General features: G+C 41.6%; 1 protein-coding gene across 1 annotated transcript; it reads right to left on the bottom strand.

Annotated features, from left to right (window-relative positions):
• Positions 1 to 9,693: 9,693 nt before the first annotated feature.
• Positions 9,694 to 10,701, bottom strand: TAS2R38 (taste 2 receptor member 38). Its single transcript, XM_033098676.1, has one exon. The coding sequence runs from the start codon at positions 10,699 to 10,701 to the stop codon at positions 9,694 to 9,696; it is 1,008 nt and encodes a 335-aa protein (XP_032954567.1).
• Between the last annotated feature and the right edge of the window lie 12,003 nt (positions 10,702 to 22,704).

Here is a 22,704-nt window from a genome sequence, read left to right as displayed (position 1 = left end):
CAGTCACACCAAGACTAATACTGTCTTTTGAGTCTTATTATTGCGCACGTGCACACACACACATTTAAGTGTATATATTTCCTTAAATATATGTTGCAGGATAATTCAGACCAAATGATTCAAACTTATCCTTCGGGTCTCAGCTTAAATGTCACTTCTTTCGAGAAAATTTTCCATCCCTGTACTGAGGTGCCCCTCATCTATTGTCTCGTTATGTCATGTCCTTTTTCCTTGAGGGCACTTACTGTGTGCTAACGCACTTGTTTGCTTCCCCTGCCAACCGCTGAGTCCTGAGGGCAGGCGGAGTGTATTGTCACCACGCAGCACCTCCCTGGGGCTCCGGGCTCCGTCACTGCAGCCTGGAAGTAGGCTTCTAGGCTTGTGGGTTTTATCATTTATTTGTGAGAGGGTAGTAGGGCCTACAAAATATTTCTAATCAATTAAAAAATTGATAGTCTTTATATTAACAAATTCGCTGTTATAGTTTTTTTTTCTTATTTACTTTTTCTTATTAATTAAAGTTTATTGGGGTGACAATTGTTAATCAAGTTACATAGGTTTCACGTGTACAATTCTGTGTTACATCATCTGTAGATCACATTGTGTGCTCACCACCCAGAGTCAGTTCTCCTTCCGTCACCATATATTTGATCCCTTTTACACTGTCATAGTTTTCAATAAGGATAATTTAAATGATAGACCATCTCTGAAGGTATTAATTCCTCATTAGAAAACTTCACATCTTACAGTAACCACAGTGGAGAATAGATTGTGACTATAGTACTTCAATGACAACTAACCACCCCTTAGTTTATATTCATACACGTTACTAATACTGTGTTATTTTAAGGTAAATTGCCATTCAGACCATGTGACAACCCAGAATTCCTAAGAGTACACAGAATCAGCCTGCTTTGGGAGTCACTAACGGACCCACTAGTAGAATTCTATGACCATAACCTAACCTGAAGAGTCAGGGTCTGAAGGTGAGAGGCAGCTGCGGCCTGTTGGCGGGGGGAATGATTTATTTAGAGTGAGCCTGTGGGCGACTTCAGGCTCTGGGGCCTCCCAGGAGCAGAACCACACGGAAACACTCACACTTGTCTTTCCCTTTGTTTAGCAACTTAGTGAAGCATTAGACATCATGCTTCACAGGACAGTCTATTCAACTAAATAATGAGGACATTACTCCATTTCTATCAAGGTGCCACAGCATCAGGCAAAAGAAACACTGTGCTTAGCAGTCAGACTTCTTGCTCAGGTTGTCTCTAGCCTGGCAAAACCGAACCAGAGGGAAAAAACTTCTCCCATCTTCCTTCATCAAATCCTGTAGGACTTGACCCTTCCAGTATCTATCAGGTCTCATCACAATGTGAAATTATTAAAATGGTATCCATGATTTGCAATATCAAGAAATGACTTATGTCTTTGTACTAAGGGAAATTTTGATATTTCACTGTAGGAAAGTCAAATTCGTAAGCCTGACTAAATTCTGTGATCATATGTGTTATAATCAGACTTGTTACTAAACTCAAAACCACTGTGGCAACATTTCACAATGGCAGGGGACTGAAGTCAGTGTATTGCATCATTCATCAGGAAACACTCTGTGCGAAAATATCCATGGATGTGGCAATTAAAACTGTATAACAGACATGCTTGGAAGTCTGGAAACAAAGACAAGCCAGGGCTTTGCATGATGAATTGCATTTACAATGCCATAGTTTATTGTACTCCATGTGTTAGACATGAACAAAAGGAACACACATACAGCATCAGCCGTAAGTGTTCCAGCTTGAGACTCTTTATTGAAATGATTTAGCCTCCCTGGGTGAGGTGGTATTTGAATGCCTATAAGGCTTGTGCACAGCTAAGTGAAGTGGTCATACCTTCTCTTGGGTTTTCTCATGGACTTACTGGTCCCATTTATGGATTTTGTACCACCCATTATATCATAGATGTTTTGGTTGCAAGTGTAAGGACTTCAGTTCAAACAAATATAGGCAAAAGTGGTATGAATTGGCTTATGGATTATGACAGGGGTTTTACAATGAAACCAAAGCTGGACAAAGATGTAGCTGGACTTCTGAAACATCAGAAGCCAAAGACAACTAGGTTTTGGTATATATACCTCTTGTCTCTGCTCATTTCTGTTTGTAAGAGGAAATAGGACAGGAAACATAGTCACGAGAAGCTTCTAGATTTTATATTATACACATTTTTTTTTTTGGATTAACTTAGAAAAATCCCAAGGTAGGTTTTGATGGGTTTGGAATGGACCCATCAAATACGGTCAAGGGCAAGGTCATGGTAAACATTTCAGTTGGAGCACAAGGAGAAGCAGTTACCTTTGGGGGGAAGCGGTTGTTCTCAGAAGAAAGATGGTACTGGCAGGAAAAAGAAAATCTCGTCCGTTCCAGCCATCCTTACTACTTCCCTACTTGCTCCTTCCAGAACTATGGCCTCCATCCTTGTCAACATTTTCCCTCTATCTTTACAACCCAGTTCCAAATTCACATTTTTTATTCTAGCTTCTCTTTTGATGATTCCATGTCTATTTCTAGTTCTGTCTTCTAATGTGAATTTTAGTTCTTCATTTTCAAGAATCGGTTGGTGTGTTCCAATTACATGACATGACGTCTACCCAGTTGCATTAATTTCCAAACCACATTTACCATCTTCCCCAAACTCAATCCAACTTCCTTTCTCAACTTCTTTGTTTCTGTTAGTGATTGGATCATATTACAGCACATTCACCCACTGGAAACCTCCTTGATTCTTCCTTCTCTGTCAACCACCATATCAACACACTAGTTGCTGTTTTTCAAAAGTTCACTTATACCTTCCCCATTCCCACTATCCCATCGTAGTCTAATTCTTTCATTGTAGTTGGAGTGCAAATGGCTCAAACCCTTTGCCTCCTTCCTCCTCTTCAAATCAATATGAGACAACACCTCAGAAATCTTTATAAAATCACTGCTGTGATCATGTCACTTTCCTATTTAATGTTCTGTTATAACCATTAATATGAACAAGTCTCAACTCGAGTTTGGGAGAACATATTTATAAACTATGTATCTGATAAGGGGTTAATATCTAAAATGTATAAGTAACTCATCCAACTCCATAGCAAAAACACAAACAACCTGATGAAAAAAATGGCAGAGGACTTGAATAGACTGGATGTTTTTTCCCAAACAAGACATACAAATGGCCAAGAAGTGCATGAAAAGGTTCTTAACAATTATCGAGACAATGCAAATCTAAACCACACTGAAACATCATCTGTTAGAATGTCTGTTATCAAAAAGACTAGAGATAACAAATGCTGGTGAAGATGTGGAACCTTTGTGCACTATTCTTAGGAATGTAAATTGGTATAGATACGATGGAAAACAGTGTGGAGGATTTTCAAAAAGTGAAAAAAAGAACTACCATATGATCCAGCATCCCCACTTCTAGGTACATATCTGAAGAAGATGAAACCATTATCTCGAGCTATCTGCTCTCTCTATGTTCATTGCTGCATTATTTACAATAGCCAAGATATGGAAACAACCTAAGTGTCCATCGACAGATAAATGGGTAAAGAAAATGTGATATATATTATTCAGCCATTAAAAAAAGGAAACTTTGCCGTTTGTGACAACAGGGATGGACCTTGAGGGCATTATGCTAAGTAAAGTAAGAGAAAAAAAGACAAATACTGTATGATCTTACTTATATTTGAAATCTAAACTCATTGGACTCAGAAACAGAGTAGAATGGTGGTTGCCAGGGGTTGGGGGGTAGGAGGTGGGGGAAATAGGGAAATGCTGGTCAAAGGGTACAAGCTCTCAGTTATAATATGAATGAGTTCCGGGGATCTAATGTACAGCATGGTGACTGTAGTTAACAATACTATATTGTAACTTGAAAGTTGCCATAGAGTAGAGATTTAATATTCTCACCGTAACCGCCACTACCAATAAAATGGTAATGATGGGAGGCAAAGGATGTGTTAACTACCCTTACAGTGGTAAACATTTCACAATAGATATGTGTATCAAATCATACATTGCATACCTTAATCTTACAAATGTCATATGCCAATTAGATCTCAAAAAAGGTGGGTAGGTGAGGAAATGCAGTATATTGATATCTGTGGCATATGGCAAAAACACGATTAACAGGAAACATAAAGCTTAAAATGTTTGCATTAGAACAGAAAAAAGGATTTAAAATTAATGATCTAATTCTCTGCCTTAAGAAGCTAAATCAGGAAGAGAAATTAAGCCTAGGAAAGTAGAACGAAGGAAATAATAAACAAGAGAAAGTAAGTAGAAGAAAATAAAAGAAGTTTGGAAATATCAATAAATTGATAAATCTCTAGCTAGAGAGATGAATTAAAAAGAGACAACATGGTGATGGAAGGGGAGCTGACTCTGGGTGGTGAACACACAGTGTGATTTATGGATGATGTGATACAGAATTGCACACCTGAAATCTATGTAATTTTACTAACAATTGTCACCCCAATAAATTTAAAAAATAAAATTAAAAAAAAAAGAGACAACAAAAGTTATCAAAATTGGGAATCGAAGGGGCTAGCAAAACAAATATTACAAACATTAAAATGATAATAAAGGGGTATTATGTCCAATTTTATGGCAATAAATTTAAAAACTTAGATCAAATAGACAAATTTCTTGAAAAATACAGCTTACTAAAATGGACACAAGAAGAAATAGAAAAATCTTAATACTATGTCTATTAAACAAATTGTAATTATAATAATAAAAACCTTCCTAAATAGGAAATTTCAGGCCCAAATAATTTTTCTGATTAATGCTATCAAATGTTTAAGGAAGGAATAATTCCAATTTTACACAAAGTCTTAAAGATAATTAAGAAGATGGAACCGTTTCCCAACTTGTGTTATGAGGCCAGAATAACCCTGATACCAAACTTGGCAGATATATTTTAAAAAATAGAGGTTAATAGTCCTTATGAACATAGATGCAAAAAATTTTTAACAATACATTAACAAGTCAAATAGAGCAGCACATAAAAATAATAATACATTATGACTAAGTGGGGACTTATTCCATGAATGCAAGATTGATTTAACTTAAAAAAATTATTCAATGTAAATCGTTATGTAATGAAATAGAAGAGAGAAGCCATACAATCATCTCAATAAATACAGAAAAAGGTTTTAATAAAATTCAACCCCCCATAAATGATAAAAATTCTCAGCACATTAGGAATTAGAAAAACTCTTAATTTGACACAGGAGATCTACATACAAGACACCTAATGTTATATTATGTATACAATATATAAACATAGCTAACATTATACTTAATGATTCAATAGTGAATTTTTTCCCCCTAAGATCAGGACCCAGGCAAGAATGTACACTCATATTACCGCTAATCAATATTGGACTGAAGATTCCAGCCAATGAAATAAGTTAAATAAGGGGTATTAAAGTTTGGGAAGGGAGAAGTAAAATTTTCTTTAGTTTCTGATGACATGATTGTTTAAGTAAAAAATTTCAAAGAACCTACAAACAATTATTAGAACTAATAATTTAGGAAAGTCACAAGATACATAGTTAATGTACAAAAATTAATTATATTTTTATATAATGGCAGCAAATAATTGAAAAATTAAATTTGAAAAAATTTCATACACAATAACATTATAAACTATTAAATATTTAGGACAATTTTATCAAGAGACATGTAATACCTTTGTACTAAAAGTTATAAAACATTGCTGAGAGAAATGAAAGATGTAAATAAATAAATGAAGAGATATCATAGTAGTAGGTTGTCAGACTGAATAGTTTTAAGAAGTCCATTTTCCCGAAGTTGATGTCTACTTTCAATTAGAATTTTAACAGGCTTTTTTTAAAAAAAGTAAACAGATTGTTCCAAAATGTGTGAATTCAAATGAGCCGAAAACAATTTTGGAAAAGAAAAGTAAATTTGGAAGACTCTAAAATATTTACCATTGATCTATAGTAATCAAAAGAGTGAGATTTTGGTGACAGGATAGACAAATACATCATACATCAATGCCACACAATATGGAGACCAGGAAGAGATGCATGAACACAGTTGTCATGTGATTTTTCACAAAGGTGTCAAGTCAATTCAATGAGGAAGGGAAATCCTTACAAAATGGTACCGGAATAACTGGATAGACATGGAAAAACTAAAGTTCAGACTTACTTAACGTTAGATATGAAGTAAATGTAAAAGTGAAAAAATATTAAAATTCTAGAGGAAATCATAGATTATTTTTACATTTTAGACGCAGGCAAATATTTTGTAGAGATGACACAAAAAGCACTAAGCATTAAAGGAAAAATATGTGAAAAGTTGGATTTTATAAAAACTCAAGATTTCTGCTCATCAAAAGACACCACTAAGAAAATGAAAAGGCAAACTATAGTCTGGATTGAAATATTCACATTACGTGCATTAGATAAGGGACTTGTATCCAAGATACATGAATTATGTATGTATGCGTGTGTGTGTGTATACACACACACACACACACACACAAATTGTATGAGTAAAGCTCCTACAAATAATAAAAAGACAACTCAGTATGACAAGGGCAAATAAATCAAATAGTTACTTTAAAATAGAAGATATGCAAATGACCAAGAAACACATGAAAAGTTGCTCCATATCATTAGTTATCAAGGAAACACATATTAAAACCACAGTGTGAGGGTGAAGGGGGTCCAATACACGGTGATGGAAAAAGAACTGACTCTGGGTGCTGAGCACACAATGTGATCTATAGATGATGTATTACAGAATTGTACACCTGAAACCTATGTAACTTTACTAACCATTGTCAACCCAATAAATTTTAACTAAAAGAAAAATACTATACCAAATGTTGACGAGAATGTGGAACAACTCCCCCACATTGTTAACAGACACATAAAATGCTGGAATCGCTTTGGAAAACTCTTTAGCAGTTATTTGTAAAGTTAAATATGCATCAACTTTATGACCCAGTAATTCCACTCATAGGTTATTTATGTAAGAGTAATCAAAACTATGGCCACAGAAAGATGGATTCGAGAATGTTTATAAAACCTTTGTTCATATCACGTTTCCCCAAAAATAAGACCTAGCTGGACAATCAGCTCTAATGCGTATTTTGGAGCAAAAATTAATGTAAGACCCGGTATTATATTATGTTATGTTAATTTATGAGATGTTATATTATGTAAGACATGGTCTTATAGTAAAATAAGGCTGGGTCTTATATTAATTTTTTGCTCCAAAGGACGCATTACAGCTGATTGTCTGGCTAGGTCTTATTTTCGGGGAAGCAGGGTAAGAGCCCCAAACTATAAACAATGCAAATGTTCATCATTAGTGAGTAGATAAACACGTGGTGACCCCCACACTATGAAGAATGAATCTCAGTAACATTACATTGAGTGAAAGTAGCAACAATAAACGTTTACTATATGATTCTACATGAGAATAGGCCAAACTCATCTATGGGAAGAAATTGGTCCAGTGGTTGCCCATTGGGAGTGGGTGGTGATTGACTGGAGGGAGAGTCCTGGAACTTTCTGTGCTGATGGAAATTTTGCGTATCTTAATAGGGGTGTTGGTTACATGCGTGTATATATTATCAAACCTCGTCAAGTCATACATTTCACATCTGTGCATTTTGCTCTCTGTGAAGTTTACCTAAAAAGTGAAAAAATACTGTAAACAAATATTGAATTTTCGTTAGTCATTTTGCTTTTGGACGTATTATGGGATAGCAATTCTGAAACCATGTTTTTTGTTATAAGCAAATAAGTAAATATATTGAGCATAAATGGAAGAAGCTATTTCTCATGGTTAGAGCGGTAATTACAAATATGTAAAAAGGGAAGACTAAAGCAAACTGAATATATTAGGTTGGTACAAAAGCAATTGCGGTTTAAAAGGTTAAAAATAATTTGCAAAAAACGCAGTTACTTTTGCACCAACCTAGTAATTGGGTTGGAACGGGAGGTGTCAGTATGGGGTGGGGATGGGGGTGGGGGGACAGAAAGAAGGCAGAAATGGAGCAAAATGTAACTAATGCGCACATGTGGGTAAAAGGTACACAGGAAATCTTGCAACTTTTCCATAAATTTGAAATTGTGTCAAAATAGAATTTAAAAAATAAAACCGTGGAGAGCAGTAAACTATAATGGAGACCTGTTCAGAGAGAACTTACACAAATTGAGGGAAAACAAAATAAGAAGGATGTCCTCTAATTGTTTTCCTTTAGGATCATGTTCCCCCAACATGATCAAAACTCTAGGAGAAACTGGAATTAAAAGGTCACAATACAGTTCAGTAGGAGGGTCACATCATCCAGGTCAAGTAAAAGGACATCGAGAACAGTGGTTTTCAAAATTGGCTGCACCCTGGAATCACCCAGGGAGCTTTCAGAAAATGATGCCCGGGTTTCCCTTCCAGAGATTCGATTTAAGTGACCTGGTATGTCACCTGGGCATTGAGATTAAGTTTCCCAGGAGATTTTAATGTGCAGCCAAGGATGGGGACCACTGCCTTTGGGACTTAGGACAACTTTGGTGTCCACCAAGGAAAGGAAACCAGATGAAGGTGTAACTTGTAGCCATTGGAAGTGATGAAAAGGTCCATTTGGGAAAACCGGGGGGAGGAATTAGATCTGTGTCGGCCAGGTGCCTGAGAGAAGGGAGCAGTTTCTAAGCAGTTCTCAGCTACAGAATTAGGAGCCTGTGCCAGTGACCTGCTGTGTCTTTGAAGTCTGTCAAGATCCATGTCTGGTACATAGAAAAGGTTCTCTGCCGAGCCTGTGAGGCTCTGATGTGGGGAAAGCCTTCCTGGCCAGGTCCCCGTGCAGGCAGACAGAGAATGCTCACCTGCTACAAACATACCTTTTAGCTAGTCTGTTGGCAGGGTCCCCCGCTAGCCTGACCAATGCTTAGCACCAGGCAAAGCTCTGTCCTCAAGGGCAAGTGCAGCAGAGCCAGAGGCACTTGTGGCGCTGGTGTCCAGGGCGCCCACTGAGCAAATGTCTGTTTCTCTTTACCTCCACTCTGCCGCCGATTGAATGCACATTTCTGAGTCAGTGTCTTTTCAGACAAGATGACGCCTATCTGGTTCCTGTGGAAGCTTTAAATAACTACCTCTTGCAGCTGCAGTGGTGACATAATTGTTCTTCCAAGTTTGTCTTTTTATATCTTGTTTCCATGAAAATGGTGGAGTCTGAGGAGGGTCCTGTAATTGCCACAGTGGTGAATATTTTCAAACATTAGGCTAGCACCTGTTTTGAGAAATAGGCTTTGTAGTCATGTGCACAGCCACCCATGTTATCTTGGGATTTCGATATTATTTGGGAAGACCTGCTTTCTCATGGTTTGGCCCATAGCAAGCACTACTAAGCTATAGCATGCAAAGCATTTACACCGAGTACCTCGCCTCTTTATTTTGTTCATTTTTATCAAAACAAACCTAGGGAAGCAATGGCATACTAGTTGTCTAGACCTTGTGTGGAGCTTTGTTATTTTATTCTTCTGTGGGCGAGTCCACTGATGTAGAGCAGAAAGGCTCCGAGTGATGGTTTGCAGAAGAAATGGGAATCGGCGTCCGAAGGCGTTCTGAACAATCGGAGACGGACTCGTGAGAGCCCATTGCATGTCCACGCTCAGCATAGCTCCGATGTCCTGGCATCTGCCTTGCGGTCTGCCCTGACCTTGAGGCTGCTTTGAGCCCAGAGCAGAATGGCGCTCACAGCTCTCCTCAGCTTGGCATTGCTTGAGATCAGGATGGCTGCGTGTCCCGAGGGACACGCTGCCATTATCCCCACACAGACCATGACCCCCAGCTTATTGTGCCACAGCATCAGCAAGGGCACCGAGAGGAGGGCAGCACAGAGGGACACCATGTAGAGGCAGAGAAAGGAGACCAGAGACTTGAGCGCTGTAATGTGGGCCTCCAGGCTAGCGTCGCAAAAGCTTCTGGTTTGGGCCCTCATTGTCCTCAGGTGCTGCCACAAGGAGACAATCAACACCCCAGAAGAAACCAGAAAACACAAGAAAGGCGGGATGGACCCCAGGCTGCAGAAGAGGAAGGAATGAATGAAACTGAGTTTTTCCATTCGCCAGTTGCGTTCTGTGTTGTTACTCATGAGTAGCTTAGGAGGGCCTGTGAGCCGAGGTCTAGTGAAAACTTCCCAAGAGCAGAAGGCAGTGCAGAAAGAGGTGATAAACACAGTACTCAGGAGCATCCATGAGATCTTCCTGGAGACGCAGCTCGCCAGGCGGAGCAGGAAGGGGTGGGAGAAACGGACAATCTTGAAGCAGTAGAGGAGACTGAGGCAGGTGGCGAGCCAGAGGCCAGCTTGGTTTGTGATCATCCAGAGCATGATGATGGTTTTGTAGCTGACGTTCAGCGAGTCTTTCATCTGCTGGAAGTAGGTGAGTTGGATGGCATCCAGAAACAGCAGCCCGTGCAGGAAAAGCCGGCTGAGGCTGAGACTCAGCAGGACAGCGTCACAGTTGCTCAGGGGCTGCCTCCTCACCACGTCCCGAAAATTCACCAAGAAAATGAAAGCATTGGCCAGAATCCCCACTGCGAACTCCAGGACCGAAAGGAACAGAAATGCCTTCTTGACTCCGTAGGACACGGTGACGAAGGGAGTCAGAGTCCACATGATGGCTCTTCCCAGTGGACTAACTAACCTAAGACTCACAGGCCACCCGCTGGAGAAGAGGAGTGAACATTTGGAGCCAGGACCTTCCCCTCGGCTCTGGCCCTACATCTATGCCACAGTAAGTGCAGAGAAAGTTCTAGCAGGAAACTCAGAGGGATGCTGTTGCCTTAGAGCACCTCTTAGATGCTCACAAGAGGAATGATGGTTCTCTCTCTCGGGTGATGCAGAAGCTTTTAAGAAACCCAGGTGTTTCTGTGCAGCAGCCTCGCCAGAGCACAGCATCACGGATGCAAAGTAGACAGGGTGTTAGTTACCCACGCCCAGTTTTGCATGTCCATCTGGACCTTCCTGGGTGAGAAGAGAGTGGAATTTGCGTATGGGTTCCCAGGGAATTGGCAGCAGTCAAAGCATATATTCTTGACGAACTAAATTTTGAAATGGTGCCTCTTTCCATTTGCATGCCATCTGTCACCTCTGAGGCATGACTCTTACTGTGGACTTGGTTTTTGACATGGATGAGGGCATGGTGCCTTCCCAGGCGTCGGTCTGTGACTAGTATGACTGCCATTGCCAAAAATGTCCTTCGATCGTCGTCATTATGCCGGCCACTGTGCGTGGCGAGCCGAGGAATGCCAAGGACAAGACCGGCACCTTTCCGTGAAGGGGGAGGGCTCAGATGATTACGGGAGCCTTGTACTGCTCACTCTGCCTCCCAGCCCACTCCCCACCCCCACTCCCCACAGAGCAACAGTCGTGACCCTCACTAAGGTCGTTGCTGTGTGCCAGCCTTTCAGGGCTCCCGTCGCCTTCACCATAAAACCTGTAGGTCCCACACCCGTCGGCAGGACCTCTGTCCCTTCTCAGGTCATCTGTGGTTTTGCTTCATCCTCCCGTCTACCCCAGTCACATGGGCTGCTCTCTTGTTCTGTGAAATTGCCAAACACCCGCCCACCTCCGACCATTGCACTCGCCCTGCCCACTGTCTCAGTGCTTTTCCTCTACACACTCCAATGTCTCACTTTCTTCTCAAAATCCCTCCTCAAAAGTCCCCTTATCTGAGAGACCGTCCCTGGACATCCGATGAGTGGTGCTCCTTACCCGCATGTGGGGAGCTTCCTGTCACACTTAACCTGCGGTATTTTCTGCTGTATGTACTCAATTATTTATTGCCTGTACCCACCCCCCCACTAAAAATGTAAGCTTCATGAAAGCGCAGAGCAGGTACTCTAAGTACTTTTTAAGTGAATGAGTTTTCACAAATGAAGCATTTAGTATTCGCTAACATCCTTATGGATTATAGCTAGGACTTTCTTTTAACGTTCTTAGGGATTGTCTTCTAACATCTGTGGCTGTACTTTCTGGTCTAGCTTTCTCCCCCTCTTTCCAGATACTTGGTAAGCTCTGGCTTTCCAGCATCTGTAATTCTCCTAGCTCTCTAAGGGAATCGGGACTGATTCCACGTTTATGTCTGTGAGTTCTGGGGAAAAAATCTGGCTACTTATTCCACGGAGGTTGGAGGACTGACCATTTAGAGCAGGGGGGTCAAAACTGCGGCCCGCGGGCCAACTGCGGTCCGCAATCCATTAATTGGCCTGCAGCAAGTTCCAAAAATATATTTAGTTTACTTAAATAAACCAGGTGAGGCAATACGTACTTCACCTCGAGTGAGTGGCCCGGCTGTTTGTGTATTTTACTGCATATGGCCCTTGGTGAAAAACGTTGAAAAAAGTTTGGACACCCGTGATTTAGAGACTGGATGTTGTTTTGTACCATTCCCAGCTGGTCTGTGCTTCTTCTTCACTCTTACAAATGCCTTAACTTTTCCAGTCCATCTATTATCGTCCTTCATTCACTCACTCATATATTTCGTGACGATGAGAGGAAAGGAGAAGTTGAACAGTTGATTTGCCATCTGTGGTGCGGTCACATTTTCTCTACGGTCTGGAGCTTTCTCAGGTCTGTCCGTCGGCTTGCTCAGCCTCCTGCTTCTTTTGCCCTTTTAGCTCACACTTGCAGTCTTGCTCTGGGCACTCTGCTCACAGGTCAATGAAGTGCCCTAGTGGAGGGGTGCTCTGAGGTTGAGTGTGGGGTCTGGAACCAGGCTCGCATGGGTTAAGGCCTGGCTCTGCGTTTCCTCTCTGTGTGACCTTGGCAAATGACCGAACTCTCTTCATTCACCTCACGTGAAATGGAGGTGACACACCTCAGGGGTTGGGAGGGACAGCTGAATTGACATGTGTAACGTGCTTGGAATGGTGCTTGGCACACGATGTCCGATCAATAAATGTTATTTACAACACCACTATATGAACCAGCAATCTCTCTTCTGGGTATATAACCCAAAGGAAATGAAGTCAGAACCTCAAAGATTTATCTGTGCTCCCATGTTCATTGCAGCAATATTCACAATAGCCAAGATATGGAAAGAACCTAAGTGTCCGTGAATGGACGAATGAATAAAGACATCGTGGTATATACATACCATGGAATATTATTCAGCCTCAGAAGAGGAGATCTTGCCATTTGCAATCACATGGCTAAAACTGGAGGACAGTATGTTCGATGAAATAAGCCAGACACAGCCAGAAAAATACTGCGTGATCTCACTTATACATGGAATCTAAAAAAGTCGAATTCATAGAAGCAGAAAGTGAAACAGTGGTTCCCAGGGGTAGGGAGGTGGGGGAAATGGAGAGATGCTGGTCAAAGGGTAAAACGTTGTAGTTATGTGAGATGGGTAAGTTGTAGAGATCTAATGGACTTTAGTTAATGATGACTGTAGTTAATTCTGTGTCAAATACTGGAAATTTGTAAAGAACAGGTCTCACTGGCTGTCGCTACATGTGCACACACAAAGAGAACTGTGAGGAAATGGATATGTCGACTAGCGTGACTGTAGTAGTCATTTCACTATATCAAAGCATCATGTACGTGTTAAATATGTGCAGTTTTGGTTCCGGAAAACAAAAGAACCCAAAGTTACAGTCCATAATAAAACAAAAAACATGTGACATTGAGGAATAAATCTAACAGAAAATCTATAAGAAATTACCGAGAAAATGATACAGTGTATTAATAGATATTGAAGAATACCTAAATAAATATAATTAGCGGATGAAAACACAATAAATGTTAGTTATTATTAGCATTATTACCATGTTGGACCGTGACGCTCTTCACCCTGTGCTTTTTCTTGCGTATCCCTCTAAGATTTTCCTTAATCTGAGAGTTATTGGTGATGCCCCGCCTGTTTCCATACGTACTCTGTCTTTTTCACTTTTTTTTTAACTAAAGCTCCTTACTTGTATTTATAAGTAATGTGACATAAATCAGTGATGACTAAAAATGTTTGCTCCTGTTGTATTTTAAACTGTTTATAGACAGATATTTTAGATATTCCTTAATTGTACATAATCACATAGCGTTGATTTAATGTTCTATTTAATTCATTATATTTGTGAGCACCTCATTTGGGTCATTCATTCTTTTAGAATTCCAAATACTGAGACCGAGTTCTGCATTTTCAACTGAGGCTAATTTTCCCTGTGTCTTCACTACACCAGGAGGCAGTATTGTGCTAAAGGTGCTTGGGAAAGGTGTTTGCTTTTCTAGAGTCTAGATGGAAAACTTGCTCCATTGCAGAAGCAGAGATATATAAATACAGACTTACAATCACTTATAACAAGATTATTATATTTTATATCAAGAATCAATAGAATAGTTGATCTGTGTTGATTTTGGGGGGAGTATCAAATCCCACCGTAATCTCAATAATCACGAGCTCATTCAGAGACAAGTAGCAAAAGCTCTTCTGGGTACCCTTCCCCCCCATTCAACTTCTGTAAACACAGTGTTGGGGATTATATAAGCAATCTCTTAAATGAATGAGTGGATACTCTTTAGCAACTGGCTGTTTTTGAAAACTGGTCCATTCAGGAAGCTCAGAACACCCAAATTAATTGCAGTACTAAGAGCAGTGGCGGGGTTAAAAACCTCATCACATGTAATAAAAAATTGTAGACTTGAATTTTGCAAATAAATAGATGTTAAAAATTCCATAAAATATGTAAATGTGTCTTTGGACTTTTGCTGCCATTTAATTTTTCAGATATTGGAATTGAAATCTTTGGACTGATTTTTAAAATTGCTATTGGTTAGCTTGACCCAAAACCACGATTAGTAGTAATACCAAACCTTGTTCTTCTAGGATGCCTTGCTTAAATGTTTCCAACAGCTTGCTGAAATATATCCAATGGAGATAGTAAATGACATTTCTGAAGAGCAAAATATATCTCAGAGGTTGTGATGAGCGTTGGAGACCCACTGATAAACAAAGGGTGTAAGTGGAACTGAAAGAGCAGAAGTGCAGTGCGTACCTCAGGTGGGGAAGAAAGGGAGCTGTCCCGAGACATCTCCTCACCCGAGAGAATAGCTGTTGTCAGAAAGACAAAAGAAAACAAGTGTTAGTGAGGATGTGGAGAAAAGGAACCCTGTGCGCTGTTGGTGGGATTGTAAATTGGTGCAGCCACTATGGAAAACAGTGTGGAGGTTCCTCCAAAAATTGAAACTAGAACTACCATAGGATCCAGCAGTTCCCCTTCTGGGTATTTATCCAAAGGAAATGAAATCAGGGTATGGAAGAGAGATGTGCACTCCCATGTTTGCTGCAGCATTATTGACAATAGCCACGATATGGAAACCACCTCAGTGTCCATCAGTGGATGAATGGATAAAGAAGTGCAAGAGGGGAAACAAAAGGAAGCTTGTCTCTGCTTCCTACATTTTAAAGCATATTTTGTCCATTCGTAATCGTCAAAATGAGGGGGGCAGAGTGGTAGTGGCTGGGGAGATGAGGTTGAAGATTGTCCCACACAGTTCTTATTTCTGCTTCTCCATCGTTAGATTGTGCTGTCGCTACTAATTGATCCTGCTAATTCATCAATTACTAATTGATCTCTTGTGTCTTACATTCAGAAGCAGCATGGGTCCCAGTGGTCATACAGCAAGCTGCTTCGTAAGATGCAGGCCAGTTTAAGGGCTGGCTGTCTTTGGGTTAGGGGCCCATCTCCGGTCCAGTCAGCTTTGGTACCAACAGGGAATCTCACGATTAGGGACATACGTAAGCTCGCTTTCCTCAGTAGGGACCGGAGCGTAGGGATTCCTTTAGAGGGAGCTCTCGACCCCTTCTTAAGCTTCATTTTGTCCACTAATCTGAGTTAAGGAAGAGCTGTAAGACATTGGATGATAACTAGGCCTGTTCTGTTGCTCTCTAACATAAAAAAAGAAGAGGACATTTTGCAGTACTGGCACCTCGAGGGTGTACTGGCAGAGACAGGGGACATAGTGCAGACGTGGTGATTCCCAGAGAGAGAACAGAGAGGGAGGGACGTAGGGGAGAGAGGCTGAGGCAGAGCAGAGGGTAATGGTGGTAGACAGAGCATGTGCATGGCTGTAAGACATCACCAGTGCCTTTAACACATTTCCTATGGCATTCTTTTTACAATTTTTCCGCTGGGGTGGTGGGGGTCTGGGGGGAAGTGTACTTACCAGGGGCTCATCACAGGGGGAAAATGTCTGTAAAATTTAGAGTTTCATGTTGAAAGAAAATCATGTAAGTTTCCATGCTATGACATTATATTGCCACATTTCTCATAATTCAAAATATTGATCTAAATCACTTACTCTTCTCCAAGGATCTTGGATTAAAATTGAACGTCCAAGATGTGTTCTGTAACTCCCAGTATGTCACCACGTATCCTTAGGTTACATGTGTCCTGACCTAAAAAGTACAAGTCTATGGGGATGCCAAACAATTCGGCGAGACTTTAGGGGATTTGAAGATCCCACAATTGCAAGTCATGGTAAAAGGCAGCAAAACAGATCACAGGAAGATGCTGCTTGCAGGCGCTGCTGGAAGGGTGAGAGATTTTTAGTGAAGATGCTTCCATTGGACAAAGGGAGACAGTGAGAGCCTATAAGAGCAGGGCTAGCAGGGACTATGTGGTTGCCAGGCAGAGAAACCCACAGGAACCATCTGACAGAAAGGATAAGGGTGGTGGTGGTGGTGGTGGCGGTTAGTAGCAGTGGTCGGGGTCATAGTAATAGCAGAGGCAGTATTTTGGTAAAGAGGCGGGAGAATCGCACGAAATTCAGTTGTACATTGGCCTTCACAGAAATAGGAAAAATACTGGCAGCTAGTCTCTCTGCTTTTCCTTCTTTGGGTTTGAACAGTCTCTTATTTCTACATGCTGCTTTCTACGTGTCTATTCCATTGTCTTTTGAGAAAACAACTATTTTCAGTAAAACTCTTGAATTTCTGCCTCTTGGTACCATGACATGGTCCCACAGACTTAGTGCCCAATGCAGCATGATTCAGATTCTGTGTCTCAAACCCTAATTTCTGGGAGGAAGAATCCACCTGGACCAGATTGGGTCAGCTGTCCAGTGCTGGTCCAGTCCGCTGTGGCCAGTAGGTAGGGTTGTTCTGGGCTCCCTTACAGGGGTGGGCAGGTGTTCTCTGAGTGTAGGGGAGGGGAACCACGGAGGAAATGATGGAAATCTCTGGAACAGATTTGGATTTAAGAGAAGTAGCCATCTATGAAGTGAGGATGGTAGAATTTGATAAATGATAGGATCTGAGAGTTTCCACTTTGGGAGACATGGTGGAGAGTGAACTCTGAATTGTTTTAGTGAATGAACAAATGTTAAATCTGACTTCAGATTTCATGAAGTCACATTACTAGATTGAAGTTAAATTAGTATAAGTTCGACTCTGCCATTATTTAAGTGACCTTTAGCAAAGTCATTTTTTTAGTTTGTTTTCTCATATATATATGCGGGGGTTAAACACACCTGCTCTGTTGCATAGGGTTGTTGTGATTAAAGAGGTAAAGGTGCTCTATAGGTGTAACGTTTTATTGCTAACACGTGCATACTAGGTAATGACTCATTCCTCATTACCCTTCCTTGGACTCACGCTTCACATGGATTCACGTATCCACATGTTCCTTCTTGACTGCGGGGTAAGATAGGAAAGGACAGAGGGCTGCGTATAACTGCTGACTACCAGGTATTTCACAAGAGAAGGAAATGTGGCAAAGATCAAAATAAGCAGCTTCTGCTCTCACCTTCCTCTGGTCATTGCTGGGCCGAGAAATTTCTCCTCCCCAAAACATCTCCAGTTCTCCCTTTTCAGGTAGCCTGTGAGGTGAAGCATTTATATTTGGAACAAAAGAAGGAAAACCAACTCAGCTGTAACAAAGAGGTACAATGTAAAGTTTGTAGGCTCTGTGGAGACTGTTAGAGATGAGTTGTGACAGGAAGGGGTGCAGATGACATGTGCTGTGATGTATTGTGTGTGTCGGGGGGAAGGGAGAGAGGGAGATGGAGAGAGGGAGAGGGCATGAACGAGCCATGTGGAACAAAGTGATGGGCTAGGTCTGGCTTTCCTCCATTGGCCTGTGGAATCAGTTCACTGTAGGGGACACTGATGCTTTCTGCTTATCTAATAGTGGTCCATGGATGGAAGAGACTGCCTCCTCCACCCTGATCTAGTGAGGCTGTTTATGGCGGTTGGTGAACTGGAGGAAGAATGCTTAACAGAACTTAAGCTAATGACACTGCCTGCTGGGTTTTGTTTGGCTTTACTTTGAGAAAAGACAAGTTGGGGAGGGACTGGAAAACTGACACTGGGTGCTGGGTACTTATTATCTCAGGTTCGGCTCAAAATCATACAAGGAGCTGCATTCTCATTCCTAATTTACAGAGAAGGCAACTGAGCTTCAGAAAATGGAAATGACTGCCTAAGGTCTGTAGCAGGTAACTAGAGATGTTGATATTCAAGCCCAGGCTAGTTTGATTCCAAACGCCATGCTCTTTCTATGACAGCAAATGGGGGACTAGTAAACCGCCATCTGGAGATGTAACAGGGAAATACTCTCCAAGAAATGATTTGTCTTGGTTTCAATGTTCCATCCAACAATTTCAGATTAATATACTTTTAGGGATACTTCCGGTGTCATCTCACCCCACACTGTCTATTTCTGGTAAAATCCAGACAGATGAGTATCTTCTTTTTCTATAAGGCTGTTATTCCAAGAAGGGAGAATCTGCCACCTCACGCTCAGTGCGAGGAGGATGAGAACACACACTGGGTCTCGGCTGTCCCTTCCTGGCGCACTAGTCAGAATAGGCTCCTCAGGTGGGTCTGGCTTTGGGAGACTTTGGGGGACTCAGCTAGCCGGGACTTGATGAGCAGCTAGCACTCCTCTGAGCACTTTGGAGTATGTTCACAAAATAGAACAACATATTCTGGAATGTACTATCACTTCAGTAATTCGGAAAAGGGGAAACATCGGCACGGATTGAGTGTTTGGAGAAATTCCATGTCAAAATGAGCTTTAAACTTGGCTTAGCAATAGAAAAGAGGTTTGCACAGGAAGACAGAGGACATGGCCATTTCTGGTGGGGGCTGCTACATTTACGCAAATCTGCAGAAGCAGCTGTGAATCCATTTACTGGCGAACAGTGAACAAATATCGGAATAGCAGAGTCAAGAATGATGAAGGGGGCCATCAAGGGAGAAACAGGAGTTTGAAGTTCATCCCGAAGAATAGACAGACCATGGTTATTTTAGGTTTTAGGGCAGAAGCCGCAACAAAGTGTTGCTGAGGGAAGGTTGGCACAGAGAGAGACAGACAGGTGTTCTTGCTCGTTCACTGGTTCTTCTGTTTTCAGCGAATGTCCATGGAGTGTCTCAGGGTAGCAGAGTCCCATACTCTTGTGTCACTCCCATGGATGGGCAGCTTGTCCAGCTTCCAGCGTTCCCTACTGATACACACTGTTTGGAGGTGTGGGGGGAAGCAATACCCTGACTGAAGACTCAAAGAGACATAATCCAGTATTGAGTCCTCCACAGAGAGCTCACAAATCCATTTCGTGCTGATTGCAGCTCTTGGCGCTGTCTCATCTGTGATGGGTCCCTGTAGCTTTGGATGGGTATCTTCTTGCTAACGGGGAGACTCTCCACAATGCCACTCCACCCTACTGTTCTACCCTGACTTGCCCACAACTGTCTTCTCTGTCTGTATATTTTTGCTACAGGTACCAAAACAGGTCCTGTTCCTCTTTGCCTCTGTGCTTTACTTATGCTGGTCCCCTGGCTCACTGTCTTTCCCTCCCTCCTTCCCTTTTCACTCCCATCTATCTGTGCCTTGGATTTCTTCCCCATCCCTCCTATTTGTGTGTGTTCTTTCTCCAATAGCATCTGTCAGCGTGGTCTTCCCATTGTATCACAGCCACTTGACTTCTTAGGTTCTCTTGGCTGTGAGGTTATCAAGGTATCACTCACATTTGTGTTCACGTTTAGGCGTGACCAGACTATTTGGGTTCGCCTCCTGGTTTCACCTCCTGGTTTCACCTCTTATTAATTACATAACCTTGGGCAAGTTACTCTGTGCACCTCAGACTTCTCGTCTGTAAAACTGGGACAGTAACAATCACGGCGTTACACGATGATTATGAGGAGGACATGAAATCACACACGTGAATCATTCAACATACTGCATGGGCCATAGCAGGCATTTCAGAAATGTTGCTGTTACTGCTATGCTGATGGTGCCGTGTGTATAGTACACACATGACAGCTATATGTCGAATCAACTTGTGTTTAGGAAATGGTTATGGTTATGTTTTCAGGGGCTGGCAGCAGGGAGGCAGCCCAGGAGCTGAGGCAGGATCCAGACATGGGGTCACGAAGGGGAAGGGTGGTATCTGGAGAATGGTCTGGGCATCACGTGACTGGTTCTCCCATTGGTCCTGCCCCTGTGGTTCCCGAGCAGACATGTCTTCCTGGCAGCCTCAGGCCCAGGTAAGGCCGGGACACCAGGCCAGCACACTGCTGCTCCAAGCATCACAATTCTTGCTCCTTGGTCTGGCCTGACTCTTCTCTTTTTTCAGACTTTAAAACTGCTACAATCAGGTGGTGTCCTAGAGGTCAGCATGTACTACATACAGGGTCTTGCACAGAGTAGGTGCTGGATAGGTTTTTTTTAAAAAACCATTAATGAGTACCTACTACGTGCAGAACCCTGACTTAGGAGAGGAGGAGATACTGGCGGCGTTGTTGAAGAGCTGGAAGTCCAGACGCTGGGTTCCGGTCACGGCTGTGGCAGGTGCATAATAATTATTATTATAAGTGACACTTACTGAGTAGTTATGTGACACTAAGTCTTTTACGTACTTGCATTATTTTGTTTAATCTTTACGATTTGACTGGATAGGTACCATATTTATCTTCATTTAAATGAAGTTATCTCATTCCTAGATTAACTGAGGCTTACTTGGCTCTGCTTCCCCAGCTCGTAAGCAGAACTGGCCTTTGAATGCAGGTCTGCCCAACTCCCGATTGGGACATTTTAGTCATTACACTCATGCAAACCTCAAAACATTCCTGGGTCCCAGCTTCCCCATCTCTAAAATGAGGGGCTAAACTTGGTGATCCTTTGGGGTAATACCAAGTGGTACAACCCACGTGGGCTGTGATGCAGGGTGGGTGAGCGTTTGGATGGCGGTTCAGACCCCTGCTGCTCTAAGGCTATTGTATAAGTGAGATAATGTAGGCAAAACACCTTCCTACCCAATAGGCCTCCATGCACGTTAGTTTTCCTTTCCTTCTTCTTTTAGCTCTAAATTCTTTGACTTCAAGATGTCAAAGAAATGCAGCAGATCAGTGGTTCCCAATATCTAGTGTGTGGGCTTTACTGGTTCCAGAGACATTTCTCTGCTTGTCAGTGATGAGGAAAATACGGACAAGGAAGTGAACTTTCCAGAAAGCTAAATTGATTCCATGTCACTAGTCTATGTCCCCTCTGAAAGGACAATGACAAGATGGTGACTGTTGTTTATTTTTTCCGGGTGGTTTCCATAGATTATAAATTTAAGTCCCCTGGCCCAAGTTTTTCCTGAGTTTTCCCTGGTCCATTAAAGCAAATGTCTGGGAATAGTAATAGTTGAACAGGTTTTTTAAATTGTCTGTGGTAAAGAGCACGTTTTGTTGTTTTTGTTGTTTAATTTCCAATATATCACAGACTAAGACTTTTAAATTTTAAAATTAAAAAAAGTAGAAAAATAAAATAAGATATTTACAAATACAAGGTCCATTTTTAAACGATCTAGGATCACTGGACATAGAATTGGTCTGTTGAGTTGCAGCGAAAGCTTCTACACACTTATTTCCTTGCAGACTGGCAACCACAGGTTCATGATCACGTGGGTCACTCAGAGAGGCAGACAGCTGAGGACGCTGCCCGACTGGGAGGAGGGTCTGCCTAGCAATAGAGCAGAGCTCTCAACCTGAGATTCATGGATGTAATTAAAAGAACAGGTAGACTTAGAAAAGGAAAATATTGATGTATTTTTTTTCTTTACTAAAATCTAAATGAAATCTAGCATGTCTCCTAACTAGTAAGTTAGGCCACAAACCATAGTGTTAGCAGTTGCCGAAGACTTTGGTTCCAAGGAGGTCACTGTTACTCTTAGGTCATATTTGGAAGCTACTCTTGAGGTACTGTTTACACTGCATTGAGATTGCAGTAACTATTACACCTGCTGACTTGTTAAATACAACACTGAGGAAGCACATGCATTACTATATTGCAATTAACAAATATTCTAGTAACTGTAATTCTATTAAATGTCAATAGGTTCCTGGGAGATTAGTGATTACTGAGAGAGGGCTATTCTGGGACCCGGGGGTCATTTATTTTTTGCTCTTTGTCATCGATCTATACATTGAGTGAATCCGTGTTCTTTTGCCAGAAACACTGAGTGTCCTCACTGCTAAATGCACACTCAGTGCCCAGAGGAGTTTGAGGGTGTCACGGTGGCCTCAGCTTGCTCCAAGCTCTTACAGATGTTCTCCTCAGGGGAAGACCACGGTTACTAATTAACTAGCAAATCTGATCCTGAGAGTGAAAGCAGGGCGGTCATTTGCATGTGAGAGCC

The sequence above is a fragment of the Rhinolophus ferrumequinum genome, chromosome 26 (assembly GCF_004115265.2).
Source record: "Rhinolophus ferrumequinum isolate MPI-CBG mRhiFer1 chromosome 26, mRhiFer1_v1.p, whole genome shotgun sequence".
In the NCBI taxonomy this organism is placed as follows: Eukaryota; Metazoa; Chordata; class Mammalia; order Chiroptera; family Rhinolophidae; genus Rhinolophus; species Rhinolophus ferrumequinum.
The sequence above is the reverse complement of the archived record's forward strand: the minus strand, read 5'-3'. Positions and strand labels throughout refer to the sequence as shown.